Genomic DNA, 14,510 nt, shown 5'->3' on the forward strand with positions numbered 1-14,510 from the left:
TTACCAAGAGAGAAGAATGTAGTCATTAAGAGTTCTGGTCTAGACTGATTCCGAACCAAGTTCAAATCTTTTTTTTTTTTTTTTTGTGGGTTTTGGCGGGGGCTGGGTTTGAACCTGCCACCTTCGGCATATGGGACCGGCGCCCTACCACTTTGAGCCACAGGCGCCGCCCCCAAGTTCAAATCTTAAGTAGATAAGAAATGCCTTTGTTTGTAAACTGGGCATAATAATAGTTAGTACTTATGTAGGTTATAATGCTAATATGAGAATTAAACGATAATGTATAAAATGCTAGCACAGCTTTACATATATGTTATTGTCAGCATACAATAACTGTTACCCCAAAAAGGAAGGGAAGCGGGATAGCTCTTGAGACAAAGTAGATGCATGCCTCCCGCCAGGGAAGCAAATATCCTTTGGTAAGATGGCAGCACTTTCATAATTGAGATGTGGCCTTACATGGCAGTAGAAACTGCAAAATCCACTAGCAATTACCTTAAAGATCAATTTAAATATTAGTTTAGCCAAAATCAAAACTGTTGGTCCTAAGTATCTATAGTGGCATACAGGTGAATAATACTAAGATAATTCTGCTGGCAGGTGAAGTCATTATCAGAATGCATTCTGCTTCAAAGAAACTATCCTCAAAATTATGTGTCAATAGAACCATAAAATGATCTTACTTAGGCAAAAGTAAACGTTAATGCTTCATCTCTAAAATTTCCGGAAGGTCTTCTCTTCCATGTTTCATAACATGGAAGTATCAGCTGAATATTGTTTCAGCATTTTAACAAGCCTTCAGTGACCTGAAGGCATGCCCCCTCTGAAGACACTGAGCTACACCCAGCTTTTTCATGGAAGCATAGCTTTCATTTCAAAAGAGACATTGACTGTTGTTTCAATGAGCCTCAGCTATCCAGTTCTCTATCAAGCCAGAGAGCTATCCCCTCCCAACCTATAGCCAAGGAATGACTAACACAGCTTCCAAAAGAGAAGTCCCCTCATCTAAAGGTGGGACCAATTCAGTCATTGAATCTATCCTCTAGGGTTGTGCTGTCCAATATGGCAGCCACTGGCCACCTTGAAATGTGCAGAGGCCAACTTCAGATCTGCTCAAAGAGTAAACTATGTAAACGCCTCATTAGTAAGTTTTTATATTTAAATGTTCAAGTAATATTTTAAATATATTAGGGTAAATAAAATATATTAATTTCATCTTGTTTTATTTTTTCTTTCATTTTACCTTTTCAGATGAATGTGTAGTGCAAAAGGTTGAGACCACAGAGATATGAACTGAATTCTGACTGATGGAAGAAAAACCAAGGAGCAGAAGGTAACTGTGACATGCCCTTTATTCAGCTTATGGCAGCAGGCAAACAAACACGCACAATCCACCTTTTTTCAGCTCAGGAGAGTTGGGGAGCTAGCATAGGAAGTCCGCACAGATGGAAAGCCTCTGAAGCCCTATATAGTGGCCAGAAAAACATTGAGAGAGCCTGATCTAGGCTCTCATCTTGCCCACAGAATGCTAGATTTCAATTTCATTTGCAACTCATTTTACTGTTTGTGAGGCTGATCTAGTGCTATAGTTCTCAAACTTTACAACGTATCAAAATCACATGGAAGCCTTGTTAAAAGAGCCTGCTGGTCTCCAGTCCTAGATTTTCTGAGTGGGCAGGTGTTGGGTGAGGCTGGGGAACGGTGTATTCCTAACATGTCCCCAGCTGATGCTGTTGCTGCTGGCCTAACACCACACTGAGAACCACTTCTCTTTGGTTCTCAACCTTCCTAATGCGCGACCCTTTACAACAGGTCTTCATGTTGTGGTGACCCCCACCCATAAAATTATTTTCATTGCTACTTCCTATAATTTTGCTACTGTTGTGAATAGTAATGTAAATATCTGATATGCAGGAGACCCCCCCCCCAAAGGCGGAGCCGTGACCCACAAGTTGAGAATCAATGCTCTAGAGCCTCTCTGTGGGATAAGACAGACAGAAACCCATCTCCAGCTGTAAAAACCATCTGTTCAAGGTAACTATTTCCCCTTACCCCAGCTCTAAGACACTACCAAATGCAGGAGCTAGGTAGTTGACTTGAGTTATAATTGACACACAATAAAGCTTACCTTTTTTTGTGTGTGTGGTTTTTGGCCAGGGCTGGGTATGAATCCGCCACCTCCGGCATATGGGACCGCCGCCCAATAAAGCTTACCTTTTTAAAGCAGAAGTCCCCAACCTTTTTGGCACAGGAACTAGTTTCCTGGAAGATAATTTTACCATGGGCAGGGAGCATGGTTTTGAGATGATTCTATAAGCAACTGATTTATTATGGTCTCTGTGTGGTCAAACTTGTCTGCTAATGATGATCCCACTCCCCAACACTAGCATCACCACCTCTGCTCCACCTCGGATCATGGGGCATTAAATTCTCATAAGGCAGTGTTTTTCAACTTTTTTTATCTCACAGCGCACTTGAACCTATAGTTAAACTTCTGCAGAACAGTTAAATTATGTCAATCCAAAAAAAAAAGAGTAAAGAATATACTTACTGTGCTTTGAACTTCTTTTGAAAATAATTTAATTAATGATCTTTAAAAATTTTTGCGGCACACTCATGACAGTTGAAAACTACTGTCATTAAGGAGTGCACAACCTAGATCCCCACATGCGCAGTTCACAGGTGGGTTTGTGCTCCTGACAGGAGGCCGAACGCAGGCTGTGATGCAAGTGATGGGGAGCAGCTGTAAATACATGAGAAGCTTCACTTGCTCTCCTCCTGTGTCCGAATCTGTGGCCCACGGTTGGGGACCACAGTTTTAAAATACACAACTCACTGGGCACAGTGGCTCATGCCTGTAATCCTTGCACTCTGGAAGACTGAGGTGGGTGGATTGCCTGAGCTCACAGGTTTGAGATCAGCCTGAGCGAGAGACCCCGTCTCTAAAACTAGCCAGGCCTTGTGGCAGGCACCCATAGCCCAACTACTCAGGAAGCTGAGGCCAGAGAATTGCTTGAGCCCAAGTTTGAGGTTGCTGTGAGCTGTGACGCTCCAGCACTCTACCAAAGGCGAAAAGTAAGACTCTGTCTCAAAAAAAAATTAAAAATAAAAATAAAATAAACAACTTAAGGCTGGGCACAATGGACTCCTAGCATTTGGGAGGCTGAGGCAAGAGGCTCGCTAGAGCCCTAGAGTTTGAGGTTGCTGTGAGCTATGATGCCACAGCACTTTACCCGGGCCAGTGAAGTGAGACTCTGTCTCAAAACTAAACAAATTAAAATATACAACTTGGTGGTTTCTAGGATATCCACAAGCTGTGGACCATCACTACTAACAACAGAACATTTTTCATCACCCCCCAAAAAAACCCATTAGCCATTAAGTCACTCCCATCTCCTTTCCTCCCAGCCCCTAGACAACTGCTAGCTACTTTCTGTCTCTAAGGATTAGCCTACGCTGGAGATTTCATATACATGGAATCACAGGATATGTGATCTTTTGTGTTTTCAAGAACCATCCTGGATTCCTCCCTTCCTTATGCATGCCTATCTTGGTGTATTTTGGGTTAAGTTCCAATCACTTCAATAAAGCAAATATCACAAAACAAAACCATCAATTTTTTTGTTTTCCCAGCACATGTAAAAGTTACGTTTATGGCAGCACCTGTGGCTCAAAGGAGTAGGGCGCCCACCCCATATGCCGGAGGTGGCGGGTTCAAACCCAGTCCCGGCCAAAAAAAAAGTTACGTTTATACTATCCCGTAGTCTATTAGGTGAACCACGTTATTATGTCATAAAAAAATTAAAGGAATCCATTATTGCTAAAATATGCTAACGATCATCTGAGCCTTCAGCAACTCATGATCTTCTTGCTGGTGGAGGGCTTTGCCTCCATGTTGATAGCAACTGACTAACTGGGGTGATGGTTCCTGAAGGTTGGAGTGGCTGTGGTAATTTCTAAAAATAAGGCAACAATGAAGTTTGCCACATCAATTCCCTTTCATGCATATGATGCTGTTTGACTGCATTTTGTCCTGTGAAGCCTTTTTTTCCTTTAGACATGGGGAAGGGGGCAGTCTCACTATGTTGCCCAGGCTGCACTTGAACTGCTGGGCTCAAGGATCCCCTCACCTCAGCCTCCAAGTAGCTGGAATTACAGGAGCACACCATTGCACTTGGATGTCCTTTGAAGCTTTAATACCAGGCATTTAACTTCTCCTCTCTAGCTATGAAAGGCCTAAATGGCATCTTCTTTCAATAGAAGGCTGTCTCATCTCCACTAAAAATCTGTTTATTTAGTGTAGCCACCTTCAGATCTTCTGGATAACATGCTGCAGCTTCTGCAGCAGTCCTTATTGCCTCACCTAGTACTTTTATGTTTTAGAAATGGCTTCATAATAAACATCAAGAATCAACCTCTGCTAGCTTCAAACTTTTTTTCTGCAGCCTCTTCATATATCTCAGCCTTCACAGAATTGAAGAGAGTTAGGGCCTTACTATAGATCTCACTATGGCTGGTTTCATCTTTACCTAGACTAGTCAAACCTTTTCTATACCAGCAATAAGGCTGTTTCAGGCTGGGTGCCCGTAGCTCAGGGGTTAGGACGCCATCCACATACACCGAGGCTGGGCCTGCTAAACAACAATGACAACTGCAACAAAAAAATAGCCAAGGGCTATGGCGGATGCCTATAGTCCCAGCTACTCCAGAGGCTGCGCAAGAGAATCCCTAGAGCCTAAGAGTTTGAGGTTGCTGTGAGCTATGACACCACAGCACTCTACTGAGGGCAACATAGACTGTCTCAAAAAAAAAAAAAAAAAAAAGGCTGTTTCACTTTTCTTATCATTCGCATGTTCACTGGAGTAGCACTTTTAATTTTTTTTGCAAGAACTTTTCCTTTGCATTCACAACCTGACTTTTGGGCATAAGAGGCCTGGCTTTTAGTCCATCTCACCTTTCAACATGCACTCATAAGTGAACATCATTCCAGCTCTTGATTTAAAGTAAGAGACCGGCGTCATGGGTTGCAGTGCAGACATGGCCAAGTCCAAGAACCACACCACACACAACCAGTCTCGAAAGTGGCACAGAAATGACATCAAGAAACCCCGATCACAAAGATATGAATCTCTTAAGGGGGTAGATCCCAAGTTCCTGAGGAACATGCACTTTGCCAAGAAGTACAACAAGAAGGGCCTGAAGGTGATGTAGGCCAACAATGCCAAGGCCGTGAGTGCACGTGCTGAAGCTATAAAGGCCCTTATAAAGCCCAAGGAGGTTAAGACCAAGATTCCAAAGGGTGCCAGCCGTAAACTCAGTCGACTTGCCTACATCGCCCACCCCAAGCTTGGGAAGCGTGCTCGTGCACGCATTGCCAAGGGTCTCAGGCTCTGCAGGCCAAAGGCCAAGGCCAAGGATCAGACAAAGGCCCAATCTGCTGCTTCATCTGCAGCTCCAGCTTCAGTTCCAGCTCAGGCTCCCAAAGGTGCCCAGGCCCCCACAAAGGCTCCAGAGTAGAGGCATCTGTCTGCCATGAGGACAAAAGGACTGGTGTGACCTCTAGGCTGCTGTCTGTATGGGGCTGGGGTCCTCCTGTGCTATTTGTACAAATAAACTTGAGGCAGAATTTGTTAAAAAATAATAGTAATAAAATAAAATAAATAAAAATAAAGTAAGAGACAGGAGGGCCAGGCATGGTAGCACATGCCTATAATCCTAACACTCTGGGAGGCCTTTCCTGTACAGGTCATGGTTCCTAGAACTTTTTGAGAGAGAGCTAAATCTCTAGACTAGCAATTTTCAACCAATGTGCCCTAAAAGGATCTTAGGTGTGCCACAAAAATGTTTAAAGATCATTAATTAAATTAGGTTCAAAAGAAATTCAAAGCACAGTAAGTATATTCTTTAACTTTTTTTTTTTTTTTTTTGAGACAGAGTCTCACTCTGTCACCCTGGGGTTGAGTGCTAGGGCATCAGAGCTCACAGCAACCTCAAACTCTTGAGCTCAAGTGATCCTTGTGTCTCAGCCTCCCAGGTAGCTGAGACTACAACACCTGGCTAGTTTTCTATTTTTAGAGACAAGGTCTAGCTCTTGTTCAGCTCTTGTTCAGGTCTAGCTCTTGTTCAGGCCTGGTCTTGAACCCCTGAGCTCAGGCAATCCACCCACCTTGGCCTCCCAGAGTGCTTGGATTACAGATGTGAGCTACTAGGCAAGGCTGGTTGTTTTCTTTTTGTTTTACTGTGTTTTTTTTTTTTTGATCAACATAATTAAAGTGTACCACAGAAGTTTAACTAAAGGTTCGAGTGTGCTACAAGATAAAAAAGGTTGAAAACACTGCTCTAGACAAATGAACAAATGCTGACTGCTTCTTGAAAGTTATTCCCTGGCATTAGTTATACTACACGATATTGGCTCCTCTCAAACCATTCCTCTAAATCCTATAGTTTCTTCTTCTTTCTTCTAAATCCTAATTTAGGGTTGTCAGAATATTTAGGGTTCACGTACTCTAATTTGTGCCTCTGACTACTGACCCCAAAACTGGCCACTGATTCTCCTCTGTCTTCCCAGAACCATAACACAACTCTTATAGACATCTAATTCCAGATACTTAACATGAAACACTATGTTTCTATCCCCAAAAAATTCCTTCCCTAATTTCCCTTTTCACTGTTTTCCCACTTACATTTTAAAAATTTTGGAATCATTTAAGTAACTTTTCTTTCACTCTTGATCAAAAACTGTCAAGGGGTGCCTGTGGCTCAGTTGGTAAGGCGCCGGCCCCATATACCGAGGGTGACGGGTTCAAACCCAGCCCCGGCCAAACTGCAACCAAAAAAAAAATAGCTGGGTGTTGTGGTGGGCGCCTGTAGTCCCAGCTACTCGGGAGGCTGAGGCAAGAGAATCACTTAAGCCCAGGAGTTGGAGGTTGCTGTGAGCTGTGTGAGGCCACGGCACTCTACCGAGGGCCATAAAGTGAAACTCTGTCTCTACAAAAAAAAAAAAAAAAAAACTGTCGCTATCTTTCTCCCTTATTAAAAAAGGGTTGTAGCGGTTATTACCTCTGTTCTGAACCTCTTAAAAACAGAATGAAATCCAAAGGTAGATGTATAAATACACAAATGTCTATAAATATTTTATTACACCAGAAACTAGTTTCTGTAATAAGCTGAGATTTTGGGCGGCACCTGTGGCTCAAGGAGTAGGGCGCCGGTCCCATATGCCGGAGGTGGCGGGTTCAAACCCAGCCCTGGCCAAAAAAAACAAAAAATAAAAAATAAATAAAAAAAAATAATAATAATAAGCTGAGATTTTTTTTTCCTCAAATGATGTGTCAAAAACTACTTTTTCATATCAGCATATTGAAAAGATTAACCTCCAGGCAATTATAAGCATTCAGATAAACTTATTCTTTTCACAGTTAAGTATTCTTGACTTAAAAAGAAAATGATTTTGGTTCAGTGCTCATAACACAGTGGTTAGGGCGCCAGCCATATACACCAGGGGTGGCAGGTTCTAACCCGGCCTGGGCCAGCTAAACAACCGCAACAACAACAAAAATAGCTGGGCGTTGCGGTGGTGGGCTCCTATAGTCCCAACTACTTGGGACGCTGAGGCAAGAGAATCTCTTAAGCCCAAGAGTTCAAGGTTGCTGTGAGCTGTGACGCCACAGCACCCTAGTGAGGGTGACATAGTGAGACTCTGTCTCAAAAAAAAAAAAAAAAAAAAAAGATTGATTTCAAGGAGCATATAGCTTAAGTGTTCAAACTTTGTGAATGTACCCACACTATGAGACCAAATGAGAGATAATTTGTAATTAGAAAAACAAGCCTTTAGTGTGCTCTCACCTAACTGGCACAAGTTAAGGGTATCTGGCACACCTCCGGGGTGAAGGGCTCAACTACAAACTTTACCTAACAAACAGCAAACAATGTAACCTAACAGTTTATACCCTCAAATTAACCTGCAATCAAAAAAAAGCAAGGCTTTGGAATCATTTTATCCAACATTCAAATGTACCTCTGCCAATTATGTCCTTAAACAGTTACTTAACTGCTCCCAGCTTTGTTTCCTCCTATCCAAAATTGAGATTTTTGACCTAGTTGCAGCTGGATAAAAGATAAAAGAAAATACATATGTGAAAACCATATAAAGCATATGAAATTCAATAAAAACTGTAGCAATAACCATAAAACCATATCCTAGAACCACTTAAAACATGCAGGCAGAAGAAAAAACCAAGTATTGAAACAGAATGTGTTTTAAAAGTTGATATACAAAACAAAACTTAAAAGTGAACTCTACATATACCCTAAAATTGTTTAAACACACTCTGTTAATTAGCTAAAAGACTGGTCAGAATTCTCTAGAGTCTAGAGTTAGCTGTTTTCCAACCAACCAAAAGGTTTACGGAGGTGGAGGAAGGAATGGGAGGGGTTAAAATCTTCAAAAGGTTCAGCTTCAAACAAACACAGCAGAGCACATTTCAAGTTCATAGAAGGGAAGCACCGAAAGAAGACAAGCAGCAGTTCAAGTTCCCAAAGAGTGACAGGGAACTTCCAAGATGCTTCTAATTCCACCTAAAGGAGGAATTCTTTGCAGGCATAAACATAAGGCAACTCTATTGTTACAAATTCAGCAGCTATTGTGTCAAACATTGTGCTAGGGACACAGAAATAGACAAGATGCAGTCTCTGCTGATACATTAAAAGAAAGAAACCAGGTGAGGAAAAAAAAAAAAAATCAAAGCTTATATGTTACACAGTAAGTGTATAACAAGTGTACAAAAGTTTCCTCAGCCTCGCCAATCTAAAATGTCACAGTCATCCCTCCCACCTCCAACATCAATTGCTTCCCACTACTCTAAGACAAACACCAAACCTCATAACATGACCTATAAGGCCCACCATGGTCTCCTTCTGGCCTACCTTTCTAATGTTATCCAATCTCCACACCAAAACCTCAGTGGACTTTCTCAATTCTTCTACTCTGTCATTACCTCTGGCCACAGGACATTTGCACACACTGCTTTCTCATAGAGAACACTTGTCTTTTCTCTTTACTAGAAAAGGTCACCTTGTTCTTCAAAACTTGTCCCAATTTTCACTTCCAAAGAAAAACACTTCCTTACTTTAGGTACCATGGTATGATCAAGAGCACACAGGTCCTGAAATTCTAATTCCTAGGTCTGCCACTTACTAGCTCTACATAATATTTTGTACCTTCCTTTCCTCTTCAGTAAATACGGATTACATGACTGGTGTGAGGATTGAATAAATTAACTCAAGTAAAGCACCAGAACTGTATCTAGGCCAAAGAGCTCAAAATCCTCCTGACTTGGTGGAATCCATTTCTGTGGTTCTCAACCTTCCTAATGCCGCGACCCTTTATTACCGTTCCTCATGTTGTGGTCACCCCCAACCATAAAATTATTATCATTGCTACTTTATAACTATAATTTTGCTACTGTTATGAATCGTACTCTGTATCATCTAGAGCAGGCATCCTCAAACTTTTTAAACAGGGGGCCAATTCACTGTCCCTCAAACCGCTGGAGGGCCAGACTATAGTTTAAAAAAAAAAAAAACTACGAACAAATTCCTATGCACACTGCACATATCTTATTTTGAAGTAAAAAACAAAACGGGAACAAATACAATTCACACCGCTTCATGTGGCCCGCGGGCGGGCCGCAGTTTGAGGACGCCTGGTCTAGAGTTAGCTCTGTTTAGAGATAGAATGTATTTAGGTGACCACTGTGGAAGGGTCGTTCAACCTCCAAAGGTGTTGCGATCCACAGGTTGAGAACCGCTGCTCTATTTAATTTTCTTGTTGTAACAGGGCCCTAATGGCATTTTACACTTGTCTGTCTCTTCCTAAGGGACTGAAATTTCTAAGAAAACAGAAACCATATTCATTCCCTACAGCTGGAACATAGGAGATATTTAATAAAGATCTGTTGGGGCCGGGCGTAGTGGCTCACGCCTGTAGTCTCAGCGCTGTGGGAGGCCAAGGCGGGTGGATCGTCTGAGCTCAGAGGTTCGAAACCAGTATGAGCAGCAGTGAGCCAGAGTAAGACCCCGTCTCTACTAACAACATCAAAAAAAAAAAAAAAACAGCCGGACGTTGTGGTGGGCATCTGTAATCCCAGCTACTGGAGAGGCAATGGGAAAGAGCATCGCCAGAGGAAGAAGAAAATGAACAACAACAAAAAAAAGAGTACTTCAAACGAAGAAGAATGAACAAGCAAGCTGAAATTAAAAATAAAAAGATCTGTTGGAAAAAGATAACAGCTAAAAGGAAAAAGGCCCAACAAAGTGACCTGTCCAATATACACAACCCGAAAGCTCACACCTTTCCACCACACTAATATTGAAACAGAATGTGTTTTAAAAGCTGATATACAAAACAAAACTTAAAAGTGAACTCTACATATACCCTAAAATTGTTTAAACAAACTGTTAGTTAAAAGACTGGTCAGAATTCTCTAGAGTCTAGGGGAAATACTTTGTCTTCTCTTTTTGCTAGAAAAGGTCACCTTGTCTTGTCTCTTTGTAAATGTACAAGCCTTACAACTGCAATTGACAAGGCCAACAGAGATTAAAAGATTATACTCACTCATAGAACAATAAAGTACAAACTGTATGGCAACACAGAGAACACTGAGTGATCATTAAGTCAACACAAAGCAAATAAAGGTGCCAGCTGACTTCCATTCCCACAATCAGCTCCAACTCACACCGCTCACCTGGGCCTCAGTTCCCAACTCTTTAAAAAGAGTAGGATAGGGCAGATCAGCTCCCAAGTGTCTTCCATTTCTAAATTTGAATGCCAATAAATCAAGTTACCATGTGGCAATTTAAAAAAAAAGTTTTAAAAAGAAAATTTAACAAATACACTGAACTATTGTGGCGGGCGCCTGTAGTCCCAGCTACTCGGGAGGCTGAGGCAAAAGAATCACTTAAGCCCAGGAGTTGGAGGTTGCTGTGAGCTGTGTGATGCCATGGCACTCTACCGAGGGCCATAAAGTGAGACTGTCTCTACAAAAAAAAAAAAAAAAACACAAATACACTGAACTAGATGACAAATGCTTTTCAAGGAACCTTCATTTGAAAGAATTTGTTGAAGTGACTCAATAAACCATATTATTAAAATAAGTAAGGTAGCCCATGCCCAAAATGACAAGAGACTAAATGTTGAAGGGAAAAAGAATTAAAAGGCATACACAAACCCTCCAACTTGTAAGTCAGCTGTCACTAAGACACCCGAGCAGGGGTCCTCAAACTTTTTAAACAGGGGGCCAATTCACTGTCCCTCAGACCATTGGAGGGCCGGACTATAGTTTTTTAAAGAAACTATGAACAAATTCTTATCCACACTGCACATATCTTATTTTGGAGTAAAAAAACAAAACGGGAAGAAATAACAATCACACGGCCTCATGTGGCCCGCGGGCCGCAGTTTGAGGACCCCTGGTTCACTCACTAACAGTGATGAAATGTGTTTATAACCGTACAGAACCAAGCTAACCACTACATAGAAGAGAGAAATTCACAGGATGCATTTCATACAGTGTACTGTAGAGTCGTGCAAGGAAGACATGCTTTCAAGTCAATAAAATCTGTTAGCAATCCTGATACTGCATACCACTTTAAAACTTAAGAGGAACTTGCAATACTAACTCTGCTTGAACAGCAATTCAGTGTCCCTTCTAAAAGGAAAAGGCAAGAGAACATGGAAACTTAAAAGCACACCCTGTAAAGATTAAGAGAAGCCAGTACCACAAGGCACTGGAATCGGACCAAGGGCAATGCTGGTACGTTGCTGCCCTATGGTCACCAGCCGCCCAGGAGAGAGCGAAGAACCCACCACAGCCTGCCTCCTTAGGCCACTCTGCCCTCCAGGATCCTTGGAAGAAACAGCTGCAACCAGCCTCTTTCGCCTACTCTAGGGCGAACGCCAGGAGAGAGCACAAGAGCGCCTCGGGCTGCGGGGACAGGCGGGAAGGGACGCGGGTGTCGCCAGGGCATAGCCGGGGCAGCGGGACAGAGCCAGAGCCCTCCGGGTACCGGCCACTCAGAGGCGGTGGGAGCTGGAAGCCCAGGCCCGTAGGCGCCCCGTCGCCCCTCACCTTCAGGGTCCACAGCGCCGCGCTTCGCATCAGCTGCTGCGGCGGCCGCCGCCCTTGCCGTCCAGCCGCGACCAGCGCTACCGCGCCTACCCAAAGCCCGGCCATTGTGGTCCCCTCAGACCGCCTCTCCGATGACCTCTCACCTCACCGGAGGGGGCGGGGAAGGGGAGCGCATGGGATTCAGCCAATCACGAGTCAGGAACGGGAAGCCACGCCCCTACGCGCGGTCAGGGGCGGATTGGGGGGCGGGGGGATGTTCTGCCCGAGCTGCGGAGCGGGGAGCCGGTCCTAGAAAAGAGCGCCCTGGGACCTGGAGGAAGCTGGAGGGCGGAGCGCCGGACCGGAGCCGAGAGACAGGCTGCCTGTGCTGACTCTGGGAGTAAGAGAGGCTGGGAGACAAGCGTGAGGTCCAGCTGCGGGCAGGGGCAAACCCTGTCCTGTCCCAGCGTCTACTTAGCAACCAGTACGGAGCAATGCCAAGTTAAAGTCCCTGAGTCTACCCCGCCCCTTGGCCACCTGGGGTTCCGAGAGCCCAAAGTTCCAGACTTAGCCTCAAACTCTATTCCTGTATGTTTGCTGAGGGAAAGTTTTGGACGAGCGCGATAACACAGAGAAAGGTCTAGAAATCAGAGATTGGAGCTCAAGTACTACCTCTGCCACTTAGTACGCGTGATACTACTTTAGCCAGAACCAGATACAGTTTAGCTCCTATCACCTGCAAGCAGACACGCTTATTAACTACTTAAAGGGCCAGACCTTAAGATAGATGCCTCGAATTCCGTGTATTTTTATAAAAACCCTAATGGCTTATATATCATCCCCATTTTGAGAAACTGAAACTGCGGAGAGGCAAAGTCACTCAGCGAGTAAATGATGAAACAAAGGTTTGAAGTTGTTGGGCTGGGTTGAGGGGCTGGTCTTTCGGTTTGTTTTATTGTATTATTTTAAACATGCACAAAAGTGACAAAATAATGTGATTACTCAAGCACCCATCACACAGCATCAACAAATCAACATTTTGTCCGTCTGTTTTCATCTATTTACCTTTTTATTTTTTGCTGGAGAATTTTAAAGCAAACCTCAGACATCAGGCCATCAGGTTCTGCACTTAACTATTTTGCCTGTCCTGCACAGTCACCTTTAGAGTTACAAAGGTAGGAATGTCCTAGAATATATGATAGATGGTAAATGCTAAAAGAGATAAAGAAAATGTTTGGGGATATCAAAAAGATGACATTTAGGGCGGCGCCTGTGGCGCAAGGAGTGGGGCGCAGGTCCCATATGCCAGAGGTGGCGGGTTCAAACCCAGCCCCTGTCAAAATCCACAAAAAAAAAAAAAAAAAAATTTTAAAAAAAGATGACATTTAATGGAATTTTTTAATATAAGTAGGAACTTTTATGGAAAAAGTAAGAGAAGTGGGGTTGTGCCTGTGACTCAAAGGAGTAGGGCGCCGCCCCATATACCGGAGGTGGTGGGTTCAAACCCAGCCCCCACCAAAAACTGCAAAAAAAAAAAAAAAAGAGAAGTATCATAGGATTTCTTGTACATGTACTTGAGGCTGGACTCACTTGACACCCAAGAAATCGGCTTTGCTTTTTCTTTTCCCCATTTTTAACCTGTTTATTAGTTCTTAGGTTCTATTTGTTTTCCTAAGAGTTCTTTTTATGAAAGGCACTATAGCAGAAACTGCTTGTCTCATAACATCCATTCCCCACTCATTCCTTTAGTAATAGAGTGTCTGAATTTTAGCTGGGTACTTGGCCACCAGTGAAGGGTTGCAATAGGTGTGGCCATGTGACTAAGGTCTGGCTTATGGAATCTAAGAACTGTGCCCTCTATATCCCCTTCTCTCCTTTCTAAATGAAGACATACATTTCCGAAATTACATTGCAGCACAAGTGGTTACTAAAATTTGGTTACTAAGTTTGGCCCATGGGAAATAGGCAGAAATGACAAGGGCAACTGTGGGGTTATGCCCTCAGGGAAGGGACATATCCTCCATTTTCCCTTCTGTTTCCATCTTGCCAGAACATGAACACAATGGTGGGGGTAAAGTTGTGATCACAGCTTTGATAAGAAGGCAGAAGGATATCTGTGTAGACCTCAGTGTTTAACTCACTAGCCCAACAGTGAGCTAAAGCAGGCTCCCTGTCTCCCTTAGACTACTTCTGCCACAGTCTCCCTGGCCTCTGTTCCTTCCTTCTTCCATCTTTCCAACTGTTTATTCTAGAACTTTCCTTCAATGCAAAGCAGGGAGGACTAGAGCTCCAAGGGTAGAAAAACTGTAAATTTACCTCAACTTGATACCTTCATATGACCCGTAAGCTTTGAGATTCCAAAATAATTGCATTAGTTATTCCAAAAACAATTGCAAAACCCAA

The 14,510-nt window shown here is 43.1% G+C and overlaps 1 protein-coding gene and 1 pseudogene across 4 annotated transcripts in view; one reads left to right on the top strand and one right to left on the bottom strand.

Moving 5' to 3' along the window:
• Positions 1-12,315, bottom strand: part of PCCA (propionyl-CoA carboxylase subunit alpha) — a 396,610-nt gene extending 384,295 nt beyond the window's left edge. For all 3 annotated transcript variants that reach the window (XM_053563974.1, XM_053563972.1, XM_053563973.1), the window contains exon 1: positions 12,129-12,315. In XM_053563974.1, coding sequence (XP_053419949.1) covers positions 12,129-12,233 — 105 coding nt within the window. In that variant the 5' untranslated portion in view covers positions 12,234-12,315. The remainder of the gene's footprint in view (positions 1-12,128) is intronic.
• LOC128566878 (60S ribosomal protein L29-like) lies at positions 4,854-5,624 on the top strand (annotated as a pseudogene). Its single transcript, XR_008374660.1, has one exon. The product of XR_008374660.1 is annotated as a 60S ribosomal protein L29-like (transcript).
• Positions 12,316-14,510: the final 2,195 nt, after the last annotated feature.

This window comes from Nycticebus coucang, chromosome 15 (genome assembly GCF_027406575.1).
Source record: "Nycticebus coucang isolate mNycCou1 chromosome 15, mNycCou1.pri, whole genome shotgun sequence".
Lineage (NCBI taxonomy): Eukaryota > Metazoa > Chordata > Mammalia > Primates > Lorisidae > Nycticebus > Nycticebus coucang.